The 18,328-nt window shown below is 53.8% G+C and overlaps 8 protein-coding genes across 8 annotated transcripts; 5 read left to right on the top strand and 3 right to left on the bottom strand.

Annotated features, from left to right (window-relative positions):
- Positions 1-128: 128 nt before the first annotated feature.
- N7474_002023 (uncharacterized protein) lies at positions 129-2,358 on the bottom strand (the record flags this gene model as incomplete). The annotated part of the gene is made up of 2 exons (XM_057193438.1): positions 129-2,263; positions 2,325-2,358. 2 exons carry the CDS (start codon positions 2,356-2,358, stop codon positions 129-131), a joined length of 2,169 nt encoding a protein of 722 aa, XP_057058391.1.
- A 597-nt stretch (positions 2,359-2,955) lies between these two features.
- Positions 2,956-7,994, top strand: cpcC (putative protein kinase (Gcn2); the record flags this gene model as incomplete). The annotated part of the gene is made up of 7 exons (XM_057193437.1): positions 2,956-3,135; positions 3,191-5,239; positions 5,288-5,617; positions 5,668-6,670; positions 6,721-7,145; positions 7,193-7,631; positions 7,687-7,994. The coding sequence occupies 7 exons, from the start codon at positions 2,956-2,958 to the stop codon at positions 7,992-7,994; spliced, it is 4,734 nt and encodes a 1,577-aa protein (XP_057058390.1).
- A 230-nt stretch (positions 7,995-8,224) lies between these two features.
- cwc2 (active spliceosome conformation promoter CWC2) lies at positions 8,225-9,698 on the bottom strand (the record flags this gene model as incomplete). Its single annotated transcript, XM_057193436.1, has 6 exons — positions 8,225-8,765; positions 8,822-8,919; positions 8,978-9,017; positions 9,077-9,102; positions 9,154-9,185; positions 9,248-9,698. 6 exons carry the CDS (start codon positions 9,696-9,698, stop codon positions 8,225-8,227), a joined length of 1,188 nt encoding a protein of 395 aa, XP_057058389.1.
- Positions 9,699-9,901: 203 nt separating this feature from the next.
- On the top strand, positions 9,902-11,432 carry N7474_002020 (uncharacterized protein; the record flags this gene model as incomplete). Its single annotated transcript, XM_057193435.1, has 6 exons — positions 9,902-9,930; positions 9,988-10,016; positions 10,075-10,114; positions 10,185-10,506; positions 10,570-11,003; positions 11,060-11,432. 6 exons carry the CDS (start codon positions 9,902-9,904, stop codon positions 11,430-11,432), a joined length of 1,227 nt encoding a protein of 408 aa, XP_057058388.1.
- Positions 11,433-11,622: 190 nt separating this feature from the next.
- Positions 11,623-12,981, bottom strand: cpa1 (carbamoyl-phosphate synthase (glutamine-hydrolyzing) CPA1; the record flags this gene model as incomplete). The annotated part of the gene is made up of 1 exon (XM_057193434.1): positions 11,623-12,981. One exon carries the CDS (start codon positions 12,979-12,981, stop codon positions 11,623-11,625), a length of 1,359 nt encoding a protein of 452 aa, XP_057058387.1.
- A 561-nt stretch (positions 12,982-13,542) lies between these two features.
- Positions 13,543-14,463, top strand: N7474_002018 (PhzF family phenazine biosynthesis protein; the record flags this gene model as incomplete). Its single annotated transcript, XM_057193433.1, has 1 exon — positions 13,543-14,463. One exon carries the CDS (start codon positions 13,543-13,545, stop codon positions 14,461-14,463), a length of 921 nt encoding a protein of 306 aa, XP_057058386.1.
- Positions 14,464-14,718: 255 nt separating this feature from the next.
- Positions 14,719-15,529, top strand: N7474_002017 (nuclear transport factor 2 family protein; the record flags this gene model as incomplete). Its single annotated transcript, XM_057193432.1, has 2 exons — positions 14,719-15,214; positions 15,279-15,529. 2 exons carry the CDS (start codon positions 14,719-14,721, stop codon positions 15,527-15,529), a joined length of 747 nt encoding a protein of 248 aa, XP_057058385.1.
- Positions 15,530-15,732: 203 nt separating this feature from the next.
- On the top strand, positions 15,733-17,558 carry N7474_002016 (putative C6 transcription factor; the record flags this gene model as incomplete). The annotated part of the gene is given in 2 exon segments (XM_057193431.1): positions 15,733-16,900; positions 16,912-17,558. The coding sequence occupies 2 exon segments, from the start codon at positions 15,733-15,735 to the stop codon at positions 17,556-17,558; spliced, it is 1,815 nt and encodes a 604-aa protein (XP_057058384.1).
- Between the last annotated feature and the right edge of the window lie 770 nt (positions 17,559-18,328).

The following is an 18,328-nucleotide window of genomic DNA, read 5'->3' as shown; positions in this document are numbered from 1 at the left end:
GACCAGTAAAAATAAGAAAATGGGGATCTGAGAAAAGATACAGCCCAAGAAACGCACGCCAAATACAGCACCAAAAGACCTCTGCTCCGTCTCTCCTTGAAACAGCCCTAATGCATAATCCATAATAATCAACCAGCCCCAGCACCCGACGAAACAGCCGCCCTCACATTCTCCTTGCCCAACGCCCTGCTCTTGCGACTATCGTGTTTCTGTCTGAGCCGTGACCTGGCAGCCGCAACACGCTCGGGTGACAGATACTCGCTCTGCATATCGCTGAGCCCATACCGCTTGCCAACCCGCTCGCCACCTGAAATTGTCGATCCGGCATAGCCGCCTGTGCGGGACGCGGGGGGTCCGGATATTGAATCCAGAGTTGACTTTATGGGTGATCTCTGGCGGTGGTGGGTGTATGTCTGGCCCTGTCCCGGCTCATCTGTCTCGGTCAAGTAGCGAGACCGGTACGTGCGCTGACCATCTTCTCCTGCATGCAGGTACTTCGCGCGGCCCTGGGCATGAGAATGGGATTTCAGCGCCGCGGCATCGGGCGGTGATGATGGGGGCATTGCGGCGAGCTCGGCGTGGTGGGATGTGCGTGTCTGGTGAGATTTGGGAAGGATTTCGTTGAGGTAGTGCGTGACCTCGTCGTCTTCGGCGGCGATCTCCCGCGCAGCGCGCCGGAGGTCGAAGGCTCCGATCGTTGAGTGACCGGTGAAACGACCTTTGGAGCGCGGGCTTGGGCTGGGCGGTGCGTCGAGGTCTTCGGTTGCGTCTTCTGCGGTCTCCAGCATCGCATTGTGGCCGCGGAAATCTTGGACGTGGACACCTGTATAATTCTTTCGCGGGCTGAGGGAGTGCAGTCCCTCGGGTCGGAAAGAGTATTGCTCCGTCGCGGCAACCCTCAGCTTCAGCAGATCGATCTGGTCTTGCATGCGCCGGTGTTCTTTTTCGAATGTGCTTCTCAGCGCCTCTTCGGACTTGCGGTGCTCTTGTGTGGACGTCCTGAGTCGGTCCCGGTATTCCTGGATCCGTGCTTCCAGCTTCGCTTCTCGGGATTTGAATTTGGATTCCTTGTCCTTGCGTCGGCCCTCGTAGCGCGACATCTCCTGCTTGACGCGCGCCAGAGTCTGTTTGAGCTGGGTGTTCTCCTTCTCCAATTCCTGGGCTTTCTGCTCCGAACTTCGGGCCAGTTCTTGGAGCGTGGTTAGGTCGGTTGGCTGGCGTTTGATTTCCTCGAGCTTGGCGCTTGATTGGTTCAACGCAAACTGGGTTTGACGCGATTCATCTGTTGAATTCCGCGTAGCCGGTTCTTCAGGCCCATCGACAATATCACCGCTGACCACGTTGTGCTGTTCAAGAAGTTTGCGGAGACCGAAGACTTGTTGTTTGTATTGCAATGCAAGAGCCGTCTGTTTGGTCAGGTCTTGAATCAAATGCTCCTTATCTGCCGGCGGGCCACCTTCCACCATGGTGGACGCTAGCTGTGATACCTGGCGTTCCATTTCATTGACTTTGTCCTCTTCTTCCCGAAGTTTGTCGGCCAACCGCAGGGCTTCGGAGTCCTTCTTGCGCGCATAGGACTTGGCGATCGACCGGTAGTGGATCAGTTTCTTGATTTCGCGATTGGTTCGGATGCGGTAGTTGTCGAATTCCGTCTTCCAGTACTTGCCCGACTCTGAGCGCGGGTCTTCCAGGTTGATGGTGATATCCTCATTGCTCGTGTCTTCTTTCGTTCGGGAACGCGTAGGGGATTTCGCGGGCGATGATTGTGGCGACTTGCCATTTTTGGACGCGTTGTCGCGCGCATTGAGTAGTGTCTGGGTCAGTTTGCTTCGCGGTTTTGAGCTCCCGTCCGATGAGCCTGACATCCACTGGACGCTAAGGTTGCCCGAGGGGTTGGGAGGCGTCTTGATCAGTTTGTTCGAGCTACCAGTCCGTTTGCCCTCGTTGTCGACAACACTTTCACCGAAAGAAACAGTCTTGCGCCGATTGGATATCGTGCCAGGTGTAACGAGGATGCTTTTCGTGGGAGAACCCTGGTTAATCGCGTCGCCGGTCAGTGCTTTGGAGCTTTCGTCTTCGGCCATGTTGCGCGCGGGTGACGGTGCCGAATCACTCTTGCTTCGTTGGTGACCAAGGGCTCTCTTTGGCTGTGACACGTGCTCCTCCTCCTCTGCGGCGGGCGTGCCAAATAAGGCACTCTTGAACGCGCGGATCGCGAATACGGGAGCCGGGGTTTCGGGCGGCTCGAGCATCCTCGAGTTGTCTGTAGATGAGAATCGCGTCAATGAGTCGCGTCGAGGCGAAGTACAGTCTGTAGAACCAACCTGGTTGCTCGGACCCAGTCATCCAGTCGAGCATCTTGGCTAGGTGAGGTGAGGTGAGGTGAGAAGGAAACACAGACCGTTTGTTTTGGGCGGAAAAGCAGAGGCGCCGAGGGCTTATCGATTACGAGTCACGAGTGCAGACGCGAACTATAGCTACCTACCGACACGCTGCCCAACATCTCGCCCATTGTGATTGTATTTCACTAAAGCTCAATGCTCTTCTCACGCCGTGCCTATTATCAATTCATGTCAGCTTCAACCCTGATAGCTAATCATATAGGCTTGGAAGATATAGCTTGTTAGGCGTTCCGGGCATAAACAACCGCACCGCTATTATGACCCGTTTGGGGACTGGCAATAAGTGCACGTGTCATCTACTATGATCTATCTTAATAGATATCTCTGCCGATTTGAAGCACATCCATTGAATGAAAATATAGTTATGTCACGACCTCCAAGCTTCGTCCCCGCGGTTATCGATAAGCCAACTGACCGCCTGTTTGTCCGCAGAAAATCATCCCACGTCTTTCTTGTCACAACACGTCCTGTATCTTCCACAATGCCCTTTATGCCGTGTGTCCAGGGACGTATGTAGCGCCGGCTGCGAAAGCACGCCCTGGATGCCGCCACCATGCCTCCCAAGCACAAGAAGAAGCCCGTCAGCGACAAGCAGGCCTCTGATTCATCGAGCTTGTCTCCCGTGCAGACCACAACCAATTACCGCGAAATCCACCAGAACGAAGTCGAGGCCTTGCAGTCCATATATGGCGACGACTATGAACAGGTTGAGAACCGACGCTCGGCATGGCAGGTAAGGTCCTCATGGCTTGCCGTTGCGGGCACGACTGACGACGACACATTCATAGCAATCCTCTGATGTGACCTTCAAACTCCACCTGCGAGCCTCCTCCAACCCGGATGTCTTCCTTGTCCTGCTGGTTGAGCTGCCCGCCACGTACCCAAAAACAGTCCCCAATCTCTCGTTGAGCAATCTGAACGATCTACGCGATGGAGCCCGTTCGAGAGTGCAAGAGATCATTCGGAACAAACCGAAGACACTTCTGGGAAGTGAAATGATCTATGAGCTGGCAGTATCAATCCAAGATGTTTTGGAGGACGTCGCCCAGGCTCGGGAGCAGGACAAGGACCTGCCAAGCCTCGAGGAAGAGCGAATGGAGCAGGAAGCTGCAGCCATGCAACAAGCCGAGCGGGAGAAGCAAGAGGAGCTCCGGAAGCAGGAAGCCGCAAATGCAGAAGAAGATCGCGCACTGCAGGAAATGATCCAGGATACGATTCGACAGCGGACCAAAGCGCGCACTATGAGGCGCAAGAGTCGAATTGGCGGGGTTGAATCGAACGAGGTCGGCGACCTTACAGAAAGTACCCCTGGTGCCATCGCCTTTGACCCCCCATTAGAGGTGAATGACACCGACGAACAGCCCCTGGCCTTCCGTGCCGTTCATGGAAAGTCCCTGCTGCAAAGCAGGCAATTCAAGAAGACGTTTATTGTGCGACCCGTCGTTTCCGAAAGCTGTTCATCTGTTCCTCAACTCGTTCTCAAGGAGATTATCTTGCACGAGAAGGGGTCAGATGCCTTGACATTCCGAGAGCAAATGCGGAGCAGCGAGGATAAGCTAGAGGGGCTGAAACGACTACGGCATCAGAACTTGATTGATTTTGTGGGATTCAAGATTGACCGCCCGCCGACACCATACGATTCACCTGATAACTCCTGGACCGTGTTTCTTCTTCTAGAATTTGCAAACAAAGGATCACTTTCGGAGCTCCTTGATATTGTCGGCACTGTTGCTGTTGAGATGCTCCGTGGCTGGATGATTCAACTTCTCGAGGCCCTGGAATTTTACCACCGCAGTGGCTTCGTCCATGGCAACATTCACTGTGGCTGCGTGATGCTCTTCAGAAATCCTTCCGGTGGGACCATCGTGAAGTTGCGATCCAGTATCGAAGAGGCTTTGCCAGAAAGCCCTGGAGCGAAGCGTTCGTTAACAACGTCCAAGTCGCCACTCTGGCTGCCTCCGGAGCTGACACAGGATGGTGCGTCGCCTACCATGAAGACGGACGTCTGGGATTTGGGTATTGTCCTGCTTCAAATGGGCTTTGGGAAGGATGTTCTCCAGCGGTATACCTCAGCCAATCAACTGATGGTGTCAATGGGACTCTCGCCGCCGCTGCAAGACTTGCTTCGTGAATTCTTCCGTCCAGACCCGCGCAAGCGCCCGACTGCATTCCAGTTGCTGCCTTCTGAATTTTTCCGTGTGGATGCTCCTTTGGCCATGCGGGATAGAGCTTCGAACTCAGTTTCACTACAGAGGCGGCCAGGGATGGACTCTCTCGGGGTTATGCCAAACCTTTCGCGATATCATCAAGATTTTGATGAAGCAGGGCAGCTGGGTCGTGGTGGCTTTGGACAAGTGGTGAAAGCGAGAAATAAGCTCGATGGCCGCTTTTATGCTGTCAAAAAGATCTCGCAAACCTCAGCTGCGGCACTGAAAGACACGCTGTCAGAAATCATGCTTCTATCCCGACTGAATCACCCCTACGTTGTCCGGTACTACACCGCATGGTTGGAAGAAGACTTTAACCAGATTGAAGAGGAGGCTATTTCCTCCACAGAAGGCGATCCTTTCGCTAGCCAGGGCGGGCACGATTTCAGCACAGGCGGTCTTGACTTCATCAGTTCCAGTGGCTATCCCAAAATCGAATTCGCCGCTTCAGATAGTGAAGAAGAAGATGAAGGCACAGTTTCTGAGCAAGGCACCGGAGAGACATTTGGAATTTCTGCAGCTGGCACTGGACAAGGCGCCGAACTCGCCCGTGTGAGATCTGGCTCTTATGCACGGCCCGTGCTAACGACACTCTACATCCAAATGGAATACTGCGAGAGACATGTGGGGGTTTTTTTTCTTCGGTATTTGTGAACCTAAAGGCTAATCTTTCCCCAGACCCTGCGCGACTTGATCAAGAATGGATTGTATGACGATATTGATCGCTCTTGGCGCCTGTTTCGACAAATTCTTGATGGCTTGAGCCATATCCACAGCCATGGCATAATCCACCGCGATCTCAAACCAGACAATATTTTCATTGATGTAGCCAATAATCCTCGGATCGGGGATTTTGGTCTTGCTACTAGTGGTCAGTTCACAACCGCCGTTCGCTCATCTGCAGCGGCAGACTTTGAAGGCAACTTCACTCGCAGCCTTGGGACGACGTACTATGTTGCACCGGAGATGAAGTCTGGATTCTCCGGACACTACAACGAGAAAGTTGATGTAAGTGCTTTTCTCCCCCGTTTGTTCCGGTCTATGCTCATTCACTTTAGATGTTCTCGCTCGGTGTCATTTTCTTCGAAATGTGCCAGCCGCTGCCGACGAACATGGAACGAGACAAAACATTGCGCTCAATCAGAGAAAAGAATCATGTCTTACCATCTACATTCCAAGATTCTGAAAAAGCAGTCCAGGGTCAAATCATAGAATCACTCTTGAGCCACAATCCGAACGAGCGTCCCTCGGCATCCGATCTTCTTCGCGAGGGCAAGATCCCTCTCCAGGTAGAAGAAGAAACCTTCCGGAGAGCTATTGTGCATTTGCTGTCAGACCCGAACTCACCAGACTACAAGAAAATTCTCTCGGCCATATTCTCCCAATCTCCAAAGAAATTTGAAGACATTGCCTGGGACATGGATTCCCACCATGCACCAGCAGCCAATGAGTTGCTTGTTCAAGGGCTTGTCAAAAAGAAACTGACTTCGATATTTCGAAGACATGGGGCTGTAGAATCACCTCGTCAAACGCTTTTCCCACGGTCTCAACATTATTCAGGTGGAGCTGTGCGGCTGTTGGATTCAGCTGGCAACCTTCTACAATTACCGTTCGACTTGACAGTGCCGAACGCACGCGCTATTCCGCGACAGGATCCATCATTGGAGAAGACTTTCGCTTTTGGCACAGTCTACAGAGAATCCAGTCATGGCAGTGAGCCCAGGTCTCACCGCGAAGTCGACTTTGACATCGTCTCCTACAACACACTGGATCTAGCACTGAAGGAGGCGGAGGTGATAAAAGTCCTGGATGAGGTCCTTGAGGAATTTCCTCCGCTGCGGTCTGCTCCAATGTGTTTCCTTGTCAACCACTCGGACCTGTTGCAACTGATTATGGAATTCTGTCGCATTACACCCTCTCAGATCCCGTTGGTGAAGGAAGTGATCAGCAAACTGAATGTTGGAAAATATACGATGCAGAAGATCCGAAGTGAACTTCGATCCCCAGCCATTGGCGTTGCTTCAACTTCCTTGGACGATCTTGCTCGATTTGACTTCCGAGGTAAGTAGCCTTCTTAATTACTTCATCTATCACTGCTCACACTACTTCAGATTCGCCGAAGGGAACCCAGCGGAAGCTCCAGACTATCATGGAGGGGACCGAATTCGCGGAGCGGATTGCTCCTATATTCGCGCGACTGAATGTTCTCATGACGTACATCCAGAGCTTTGGCGTGAAGACAAAGGTCTACATCAATCCACTCAGCAGCCTGCACGACAAGTTCTACAGAGGCAGTGTGCTTTTCCAGTTGGTTTTTGACAGCAAGCGGCGAGATGTGTTCGCGGCGGGTGGTCGATATGATGGCCTGATAAAGGAGTTCGCACCCAAGGTCTTGTCCAGTCGCCCGCAAGCGCACGCCGTGGGATTCAACCTTAGCTCTGATCGTCTCGTTTCCTCCATGGTCGACTACATGAAGGTCAAGGCTCCACCAAAAGATTCTGAAGCTGGTGCTGAGCTCTACTGGACAACCCGAAGGGTAAGTAATGCGGTCATATCTCTGCTCATTTACTAAGTAAAAATCAGTGCGATGTACTCGTCGCCAGCTTCGACGCCACCGTCCTTCGCACAACGGGGGTGAAGTTGACCGAAGATCTCTGGACAAACAACATCAGTGCCGAATTGGCAGTAGATGCCTCATCTCTTGAAGAACTTCTGGCCAAATACAAAGACCATAATCACCGATGGATCGTCATCGCGAAACAAGACAGCAAAGAGCGTGGGTTCAAAGTCCGCAACCTGGTTCGCAAGGAGGAATTCGATATCCGCAGCGCAGAACTCGTGCCCTGGCTTCGAGCAGAGGTCCAAGCACGCCACCACCGCGAGGGAACAGCCGACCAGCGCCAGTCTCGTTTGCCGGGCCAGCAAGATACATTGGCATCGAATGAGAAGGCGAACGACGTGCGCATTCTCGTCCCACAGCACCGGAGCAAGAAGACCAACCGGAGGAATATCGTTGAGTCAGGTATGTCTTTTCCTTCCATTTTCGTTTCTCACAAGTCATTCTAACAATCCGCCAGCCCTTTTGAGTTCGCGCGAAGTCGCCGAAAACGCCCGCAACGGTCCCATCGCCGCTATCGACACGCGCGACGACGTCCTCAACTCTATCCGCGACACGCGCCTCGCTGACCCGGACAGCTGGCGCACTGTCATTCAGAATGCGCCGCTGACGGAACGCAAATATCTCAGCCAGGTCTACGAGCTGCTTACGGATCTGGCAGCCGAGAGCCGTGCTGGCGGGGAGAACAAGGAGAGCTATACTAACGCCTTTATCTACAACTACCGCACTGGCTCGTGTGTGTATTATGACCTCGGATACAGTGGATGATTTCTTTTGGTTCGCATGCGTGGGTAGATGGGAGGATTGCATTTGTTACCTAGGTCGTCACCCGTGGTTCATACCTTTTTGTTCATAATATCCCAACCCATTGTTCGAATACAGTACATATGCAAGTATCGGACAGTAGTAATGTTCTTCTTCTTCTTCAAATCTTTTAGAGGTATCGCTAGTATTGTACATGGGAAAAATCACAGGCATCAAAGGTAGTGAGGGGACGCTCAGTCACTCTCATCATCGCTTCCGTAGGCGACTAACGGGCCCCCAGCAGACTTGGGAGCAGCCTGAGTCGTGACCGTCCCACCCGCAAGACCCCGCAACGCAGCAACAGCCGAGCTGGAGAAGATACCATCGCTCTGAGATTCCGGTTCAGGACGCCCAGTTTGTTGGCCCGCATCTTCGATCATAAGCGGCTGCTCCGGTGCTTCCAATTGACCAGCCGCCGCCTTCGCATCCTCCAATTGTCGATTCCGAGCATGCCATACGTCATCCGGAACATCATAGCCCTGCAGGCCGAAACTGCCCTCAATCTTCTTCCTCTTCTTTGCATCCGGATCCCTCCCCTCAATCTCAGCCACGAATGCCTCGGGAAGTGCTCGCCGCACCGCCTCAGCAGCCTGTTCCTCTAGCCTGCGCGCGTCGCGTTTCTGAGCCATCGGGTTCGGGTCGACAGTCGCCCAGCGCACGTTGAGAACCTCCTCGTGATCCAAGCTCTGGTTACTCATTGCCTCCTTAGCAAATTGAGCGTTACTTTCATTTGTGCTGCGAACAAAGCTCATTAGCCTTTTTCCGTTCAAGATCAACGACATCCGACTTACTAGGTTACGAAAGCCACTCCACGGCCCGTCAATACGCGTGTCCTCTCGATTTGTCCCCATGGGCTAAAATGCCTCGACACCACTTCCTCGATATCGTCCTAATAAAAATTGAATTAGCTCTTTGATCTCACAAAACTTGGAGAAGAGACAACATACCGTAACGTGGATACGACCAACGTAGAGCGTGCGATTCTGCCTGTCAAGGAGTTAGCACTTTTACTCTCTATTAAAGGAGTATGAAGCGTAGAAATGTACCGCATAAAAGATCCAACACCACCCATCTAATCAGAACAGTCAGTTATGATCCGCGGCATTTCGCGTAGGGGACTCACATCGTCTCGGTAATCTGAGTGTTTGTCGCGGCCTGCCAAAGAATTAGCCCGTTTCCTTCCTACCAGAATGGGTTTGACGGGGAAAAATCCATACCGAAGCAATCGATATTGGGATTGAAAATGTCCATGACGGTGGGTGCCCTATGAAGATACTGGCACTCCGCGCCGTTCGGGCAAGTCCCCCGGGCAAAGTGCAGACAGAAGAAAGACCCATTCACACGGTCTGCCCGAGTGTAGCCACTGTCTTGCGCTAGGTTGCACCGCCCCGGAGCGGGCGTGTTCGACTGGTTGTTCTCCCCCCGGTTTCCGCCTTCGTACTTCGAGTACCAGATGTTGAACATCGTCCCAGACTCCTGCTGCGGCTGAAGATTCTTAACGAAGGATGGGTCGACCTGCACGCGCGCTGGTCTTTTCTTGCGACGGATGAGTTTGGTCTTCTTGGCTGGCTGGAGCTGTTGCTCCCCTTCTTGCGGCGGCGCGCCCTCCTCCGGAGGAGTGTTGGAGATGGGTGCCGACGATGGCTCGGCGAGTGCGGTATCTGCCATGGTGGGGTGTGTTGTGCGTGGTAGCGAGTGAGGGAGGCAAGAAAGATGTGAGGTTCGTTGGCTGCACCGCGACAAATCCGCGGTGCTTATGTAATGCGCTTGGAACATTTTGTGGATCGACGAATGGACCTCTTCATCGTCGTGGCAATTGCTTTCCGTTGTATTGACTTGCATCCTTGCAGAGACCAACACAGGTAGTCAGGATGGTGAACATTACGGAGAAGATTAAGGAGTAGGTACCCCTCCGAAAGGACTCCTGCAGGATACCTACTAAGACGTTGCTTAACAGGATCGAGGATGAGATGCGGAGGACGCAGAGTACGATGCTCACTGATCCCAACGATCCAGACCCTCTTACTGACCAGTTACTCCGCAGAGAACAAGGCGACAGAATATCATCTTGGTCTATTGAAAGGGTACTTACTCACCCACATTCCGGACTCTCAATCGCAAACACAAGAACGCTAAGCTAACCAACGAATCCAGAAAACTCGCCCGCTTAAGAGCGCAACTCCTCGAACCAGCAGCCGGCGCAGGTGCAGGCGGCGGCACAGGGTTTGACGTGAGCAAAAGCGGCGATGCGCGCGTGGCACTCGTCGGATTCCCATCTGTCGGCAAATCCACGTTCTTGTCCAAGATCACCAAGACCAAGAGTGAGGCTGCGTCGTACTCATTCACCACGCTGACTGCCATCCCCGGTGTGCTTGAGTATGGCGGGGCTGAGATCCAGATTCTGGATCTGCCGGGTATTATTGAAGGTGCCGCCGAGGGGAAGGGTCGTGGGCGGCAGGTTATCTCTGCCGCGAAGGTGATTAATAATATCTTCCAAACAAATCATAAAGGGGTCTGTATGTTCTAACAGTTACTACAGACTAGTGATCTCATCCTGATGATTCTGGATGCTACTAAGCGCGCAGAGCAGCGGGCTCTGCTGGAGGCGGAGTTGGATGCTGTTGGGATTCGACTGAACAAAGAGCCTCCGTACGTTTTATTTCACCCGACTCTTTTTCTGGTATATGCAGAAGCTGACATACTGCGCAGGAACATTTATCTCAAGCAGAAAAAGGCCGGCGGCATGAAAATTACTTTCCAGACCCCGCCCAAAAACCTGGACGAGAAAATGATCTACAATGTTCTCCGCGATTACAAGATGCTCAACTGTGAGGTTCTGGTGCGAGATGAGAACGGTATGTCATTGCCCATCTGGTTACTGTCTCAGACATTAATATTGACCATGTTCCCCGCAGCTACAATTGATGATTTCATCGACGTGATCATGAAGGATCACCGAAAATACATCCGCTGGTAAGTATCCACTCTCTGTTCCTTCTAATGACGAAAGTCTTATATTCCATTCACAGCCTCTACGTCTACAACAAGATCGACAGCGTCAGTCTCGAGTTCCTGGACCAACTAGCCCGCGAGCCGTACACGGCCGTCATGAGCTGTGAGCTCGATCTCGGTGTACAGGAGGTGGTTGAGAGGATCTGGAAGGAGCTGCGTCTGATGCGGCTGTACACGAAGCGGAAAGGAGAAGAGCCTGGCTTCGACGAAGCCCTGATTGTTCGCAGCAACTCCTCAATCGAGGACGTGTGCGATCAGATCCATCGCACGCTGAAGGATACCTTCAAGTATGCGCTTGTGTGGGGGGCGAGTGCGCGACATGTGCCGCAGCGGGTGGGATTGGGCCACATCGTGGCGGATGAGGATGTGGTTTCTATCGTAGCGAAATAGGTTGAACCAACCCGAGAGCAAGATGTGATGACGAATGATATGAATTGCCAATAAATCTGGCCAAGACACATTTTTTAATTCAATTTGATCTGGTCTTGAAAAACTATGAACAAGCTAAGATAATGAAATATTCACCCGAAAGACACATAGCCAACAAAAAATCAGGACTCCATCCCAGACGCCGTTGTATTTACGCAGCGGCGGCGGCGGCGGCGGCAGCAGCAGCCACGTTCTGCATGCCGGTGGTGGGTTGCACGCCCACACGCTCCTTGGCCAGCAGATCAACCAGCAGAGGGTCGGGACGGCTATCACGGGCCGGGTAGAGGCCAGCCTGGTTGGCCTTGTACTTGCGCACGCTGTCGAGGTAGATGTCGAACAGGTACGACGAGTCAAGCGGGCCGCCCTTGGCCTCCGGGTGGAACTGGGTGCTGAAGATCGGACGGGACTTGTGGATCATGCCCTCGTTGCTCGAGTCGTTCAGGTTGGTGAAGTACGGCTTCCAGTCCGAGGGCAGAGTGGAGGCGTCGACCGCGTACCCGTGGTTCTGGCTGGTGATGTGGCAGCGACCCGTGCTCAGATCCAGGGCGGGAATGTTGTGAGCCCGGTTACCGTACTTAAGCTTGATGGTGCGCGCGCCCGCGGCCAGAGCCAGGAGCTGGTGACCCAGGCAGATACCGAAGATGGGAATCTGGGAGGTCTCCATCAGGCGCTGCAGGTGGTAGGTGGTGTCCTGGCAGTGAGTCGGGTCACCGGGGCCGTTGGAGATGAAGACACCGTCGAAGTGGTGGGCCACCTTGTGGATCGGGTAGTCGAAGGGGAACACAGTGACGCTGGCGCCACGGTTGACCAGGCTGCGCAGGATGTTCTCTTTGACACCACAGTCGATGACGGCAACGTGGCACTGGGGGTCAGTGGCGCTCACGTGGAAGGGCTGCTTGGTGCTGACTTGGCGCACTAGGTGGATCTGCTCCGGGTCCGTGAAGGCCTCGTCCTCGTTGGCATCGTACTCCTCGCCGACGGTGATCCGAGCCAGGGAGGAACCCTGCTCACGGAGGTAGGTAACAATGGCACGGGTATCGACGCCGGAGATGGCGGGGACACCCTCACGGGCACACCACTGACCCAGGCTCTCGACGGCAGTCCAGTGGCTGTACTGCTCGGCGACGTCGGCGACAACCACACCAGAAGCCTGCAGGTGCGGAGACTCGAAGTACTTCAAAAGACCGTTGGGGTCCTTCTCCGCAGACGGCACACCATAGTTGCCAATTAGAGGCTGGGTAAAGACCAGGATCTGGCCCCGATACGAGGGGTCGGTCAGAGACTCCGGGTAGCCGACGAGCGAGGTGGTGAAGACCGCCTCGCCGGAGATGTTGGAGCGGGCACCGAACGACTTGCCGGTGAAGATGGGACCATCACGAATGGTGAAGGTGGCCGGTTCCAGGGGAGCACGCTGGCGAACAGTGGCCATGAAGCGGGAGGCAACCGGCTGCTTCATGGTGGTGAAGGCGGCAGCCCTGGCCGGTGCCGCCTTGAATAAATGGGCGAACATTTTTGTTTTGTGGGGTTGACAGAGAGAGAGGAATTAACAAGCGGATTGGGGTTCGTCAATTCAGTTCTTGGAGGCTTTCCAGAGGTGGTCTATAGGAGGTGAGGTCAGTCAATGCCATTGGATTGAGGCGGCGGGGGTCACATACCCGAGATGTAGTCCTGGGAGGTGAAGATCGAAGGTGCCAAACACATAAGCGCGACGGAAGGGTAACCAGTCAGCAGAAAAGAGAAAGTATGCCGCTTAGTAGGACATAGAGGTGAGCAATGGTGGATTGATCGTTGTGGAGTTGGTAGTCTTGAGTTTGGTGGTTGGGAGGGTAAGGAAAAGAAGAGAGAAAAGCAGAGAAGGGTTTTCCGGGCGGTCAAATCAAGTGACTCAGTGCGACCATCGGGGGTCGCCTCACCGACTTTGGAGCCCGGGCCAATGAGAGGGCAGCGAGATCGGGGTTAGGTAATGCCCCCGATAGGCAGAAGATAAGGGTCCAGATAAGGCCGCAGGCACTCATTTGTTCCCTCCGGTAAGCTAACGACTGTAGGATTTGTGCAGCATTCAACGGTTTCCATGGAGAACGTTCATGCCTATCGTCTCTCGGTCTTTCCATACTCACTGGACATTCGAGAGGATGGCGGCAATCCAACCACCATCTTCCTCGGCGCCGATGACCTGGGCCCATCGCAGATGCAGTCTCTGGCCAAGAAGAATGGCCATGAGTGTTGTTTCGTGTTGTCCGGGCAAGCCGGAGAACACGCTGATTGCCACTTAACTCTAAGATATTGGGTCCCAAACCACGAAATGGAAATGTGCGGTCATGCTACCGTCGGCACCATCTGGCTGATGGACCATCTCGGATTGCTGCCCGCAACTGATGACATCCGCATTTCGACTCGATCGGGCGTCGTCGAGGCTCAAGTACTCAAGGCCGAAGACGGGTCACCGGTCGTTCGTGTGTCTCAGCCGGCTGGCTCGCTCGAAGATTTACCTTCCAACCGGGTTCTCGACATTGTATCCTGCTTAGGCATCACCAAGGGTGATCTAGCGCCCAGTTACAAGGTACACAATGGTCGTACATCGCGGACCAAGACATTGGTTCCGTTGAAGAGCCGCGAGATCCTCAACGGGCTGAATCCGAATCCGGACTTGGTCCGCGAAATATGTGAAAATATTGACTCAACTGGATTGTATCCCTATGCTGTCCTCAACGCCCAAGACCAACTCGTTGAGGCACGTCAATTTCCGAGATCCTCTGGCTATGCTGAAGATCCTGCAACTGGTATTGCGGCGGCGGCCCTCGCTTTTAGTCTTCTAGACAATACCGTTTTCTGTCGGGAGACGGCCAAACCCGTACGTGTTAGACAAGGATGGACGATGGGTAAACCGTCTGAAATTCAGGTTCATCTGAGACAAAATGACGGTAAACTGTCAGGTTGCTGGATATCAGGCAAAGTGAGGTGGGCCACTACTGAGTCTGTACACGATACGTAAATTTCAGATAATTCGAGGCAGTAGAGGTCTAAACCTCTAGATCATGTCTTTCCTTCAGGCATTAAGATCCGCCTAGTCTGGCCCTAATTATGGTTCAGATGAAAGGAGTAGGCAATGAACTATGTAATAACTTATAATGTGCCGGTGGAAAGTCCCCGGATAATCCTGGTGTGACAGAGAGATAATGGCCCGAAGTACTGTGCGGGTATAAAAGAGACAACCAATAAGTAACATTGATGATGGGAGTAACTGATGATGCATGCCTGGCACTATCTCTGTTGTTGGGCCGTCTTGGGGTCCCTCAGCGATGCCCTCACACAAAAACCCCTGGAAAAGCCAGGCTGCGACGGGACCGGCCTGGTCGATCCAGATGGCCGCTGCAACGGCGACGGACTTATTCACGACCCGCCTCCCCGGGACCGCGAAGGATTTTACTTCGAGAACCCGTCGACTGACTGCGCGTACGTGACGCAGATGCACATCTGGGACTCATTCAAGGATCTGGAGAAGGACATGACCAAGCTGTTCACGCTGATCCACAAGAATGTCAGCTTCACGGTGGTGGGCCATCATCCGATTGCCGGTCACTACCATGACCTGATGCATTTCTACGTGAATGCCCTGCGTCGGGTGAGCGTGCTATTTTTCGATCATGCAGACAAGTTCCAGATACATCCCCAGGCGATCCATGGCGGGTGCAATGATCGGTGGTCGGTGCAGGAGGTGAATTTTCGGGGAGTGATGAATTCTGGTAAGTGATACTATACTGTCTGTGGAGAGCAGCGACGCTTACGGTCAATGAATAACAGGGGAAGATTTCGACATCGTCAACGTGTGGGTGACCCGCTGGGGCCATCACGGGCAGATGGTTGAGATTCGGACATACATCGATGCCGCTCGGATCATGGAGGCGCTGCACAAGAATGAGATCTGGTGGAACGGGACGACGTTCCGAGACAATCTGCAGTACATGCCGGGACCAGCGGGGATGCCGGATATGAAGGAGTTGGAAGGGTTGATGGGATATCCCAATGGCAGCAAGTATGAAGAGGAGACAACGAGGTAGTTAGAAACAATAAATAAATAATGTGTGGGCATTATTATGAGATACCCGGAACCATTTGATCCGATACAAATAGAGCTACTGAAATATATAGGCTTCATGATTCTTCTCCAATAGGAATTCTGTGCTACGTAGATATTGTGTTCCTTAAAAGCCCTCGACTGTAAATGCGGGGACGGGCCGATCTCTCCAACTCCAACTCCGCCATGACTGACTCCACGCCGCGCAAGCGTTCGCGCGCCGCCTGCATATCCTGCCAGGCGCGCAAGCGTAAATGCTCCGGCGACCAGCCCTGCTCGACTTGCGCCCAGTCTGGCGTTGAATGTATCTACAGCGCCGTGCCTAAGAAGCGCGCCCGATCGAGCAGTCTGTACCGTCCAAGTCTCTCTGCGCCCGACGAACAACGACCAGCCCTGAATGGCTATTCTGCACTTCAGCAGCCTCGCGTAAAAGGCGAAACTTACGCGCTCGAGGCCAATTCCGGCGCCGCGTTTGTGCGAAAGCTAGGGCTGCGAATTGACCCGGCCCACGCACCGCGACTGCATCTTTTCGCATGGAACGTCGGCGAGCGACGGCGGTCGCCCGGAGTGTCCGACTCGGCGCCGACACCGTCGATCATCACCAAGATTGTTTCACAAGAAGAGATGCAGCGCTTGACCGGGATCTTCTTCGACAAAATCCATTCATGCTACAACTTCTTGGAAAAGGAGACTGTCTCCGCAATGATCGCCAAGCGCTGGTCCATTGACCCGCCAGATCAATCTTATGATGCGGTATTATGCGGCGTTGCAGCCTTGGGACACCTCTTTTCACAACGCGAGATAGTGTCAACAGAACTACAGCTCGTGGAGACAGCGCGTCTCCTCTTGGAGAAGAGCGTCTTGTCCGCCGAGACCCCTTCTGTGGATACAGTATCAGGCTGGGTCCTGCGCGCCGCGTATCTGCGCATGACAGCCTCTCCGCATGCAGCCTGGATGGCCAGTTGCACGCTGATGCATCTCGTCGAAGCCGCCGGTTTGCACCTCGAACCCCAGGACCGCGAGGCAGCAGGACTCCTCCCCACTCGCCCCAATGGCGACGGCACCACCTCCAGCAACCAAGACACCCGCCGGCGGCTGTTCGGCATGGCACGACACCTCAACACCTGGATCTCATTTGACCTCGGCCGCTCGCGCGTCGTCCTCCACGGCGCCACGGCTCTCCCCCAAACCCCCGCGGCCCGCCAATGGCAGCACCCCAAGGCGCACGCGCAGACCTCTTCCATCTCCTCCCTCTCTCCGAAAGCCTCGACCCAACCGGCCCAGCACCGCAGGATCTCCCAGAACTCGAAACAGCCCTCACCGCGGTGCTTGATCTCGTCTACCCCGGCCCATCGTTAATCCTAGTGCAATGCAACCTAATGCTCTGCATCTACCGGCGCCTACGTGCTCTGAACGCCCACGCACTATTATCCGGTCAATTACTTGACCGCGTACTCGGACTAGCTGGGCGTGCCCTCCACGCAGCGAGGGGCATGGTCGCCTCCAACTGTCCGTGGCACCAGGTTGCCAACGTTCCCTTCCAGATTGTCTGCACACTGCTGGCCATTGATAACCGTGCAGCTCTCGATCTTCTTCCCGATGCGATGCGCACCCTCCGCGAGGTTCTAGCTGCTTACGACACACCGGTCATGCGCGAGGCTTACTCGACTGCTTACCTGCTGATCGCCATGCATCAGCGACGCAAGGAAGACGATACGCGTGCTTTAGCGGAGGTGTTGCGCGTTAATGCTGCCGCTGCGGCTCCGGCTCCTACCGCAACAAATGGTAACGCTACGGCAAACGAGGATTTATCCCGTGAACCGACTGCGCAGCCTCAGCCTCAACTACCTCAGCCGCCGCCCCAGATACCCGAGCCCAATGGCCCGGTCTCTGATGCAGAGCTCTCCTGGTTGGGCGATCTGGTTATCGATATGCCCAGTCTCCAGAACTTCGATCTGGATCAGTTCCTCCTGACGGACGTGCCCTGGCCACTGCCTGAGATGGGCATTTAGAAGGAGTCATGTATGGGCCTCGGTGTCTCGAGCGTAAATGCAAGAAACACAACATTTGTTGTAGCGCCGGAAGTAGATACCCAATAAAACCCTTTAATCACTGCATCAGACATGGCTTGATATAAGGTTCTCACGACATATGGGATTATGTTAAAAGTGTATGAAATTAGCGGGTGCTGAGGTATTCCGTTTATCTCCTCGTCCACCTCTTATATATCTGTTTATCTAGTGGGTCCGGATGCGCGGACTCTATGACACGGACTTTAGCCTGCTAACCGGAACCAAATCGACCTGAATTAATGTTGCTCTACGAGATAACTACGAGGCAAACCTTCCAGGCCATGTCTAAGCGATAATTGGCTGTGCAAGCTGCAACCCCTTCCGCGGAGTTTCGTTAGCCCCATACCCACGGGTGCGGGCGGACATCAGCTCGGCCACCTGCAACGATCGTCGGGTACACAGATATTCCAACCTTCCATAAATTCCCCCATCAATCATTGGTCAACCATAGTCATAGTTAGTTACGTGTAAAGTGGCTTTGTTCTGCATCTGCCCTATGTCACTTGAGACCGACGAAACTGGGAAAACGTTCCAATCATGGTCATGCACGGGCTCCTGCACTGATAGATCAGATTCAACCCGTGGACTTGGTACATTTACATCGGTACCGTAGTCGTGCCTAGCTTTAGACCCACGTCACGACCGGCGGTTACCAGCTCCCAGACCCATATCCGCACCTAGCTTCTTACGAGTTTCTGCAAGTGGGTGGG

The sequence above is a fragment of the Penicillium riverlandense genome, assembly GCF_028828495.1.
Source record: "Penicillium riverlandense strain IBT 135883 chromosome Unknown utg000001l_segment0_segment0, whole genome shotgun sequence".
NCBI classification, from domain to species: Eukaryota; Fungi; Ascomycota; class Eurotiomycetes; order Eurotiales; family Aspergillaceae; genus Penicillium; species Penicillium riverlandense.
The sequence above is the reverse complement of the archived record's forward strand: the minus strand, read 5'-3'. Positions and strand labels throughout refer to the sequence as shown.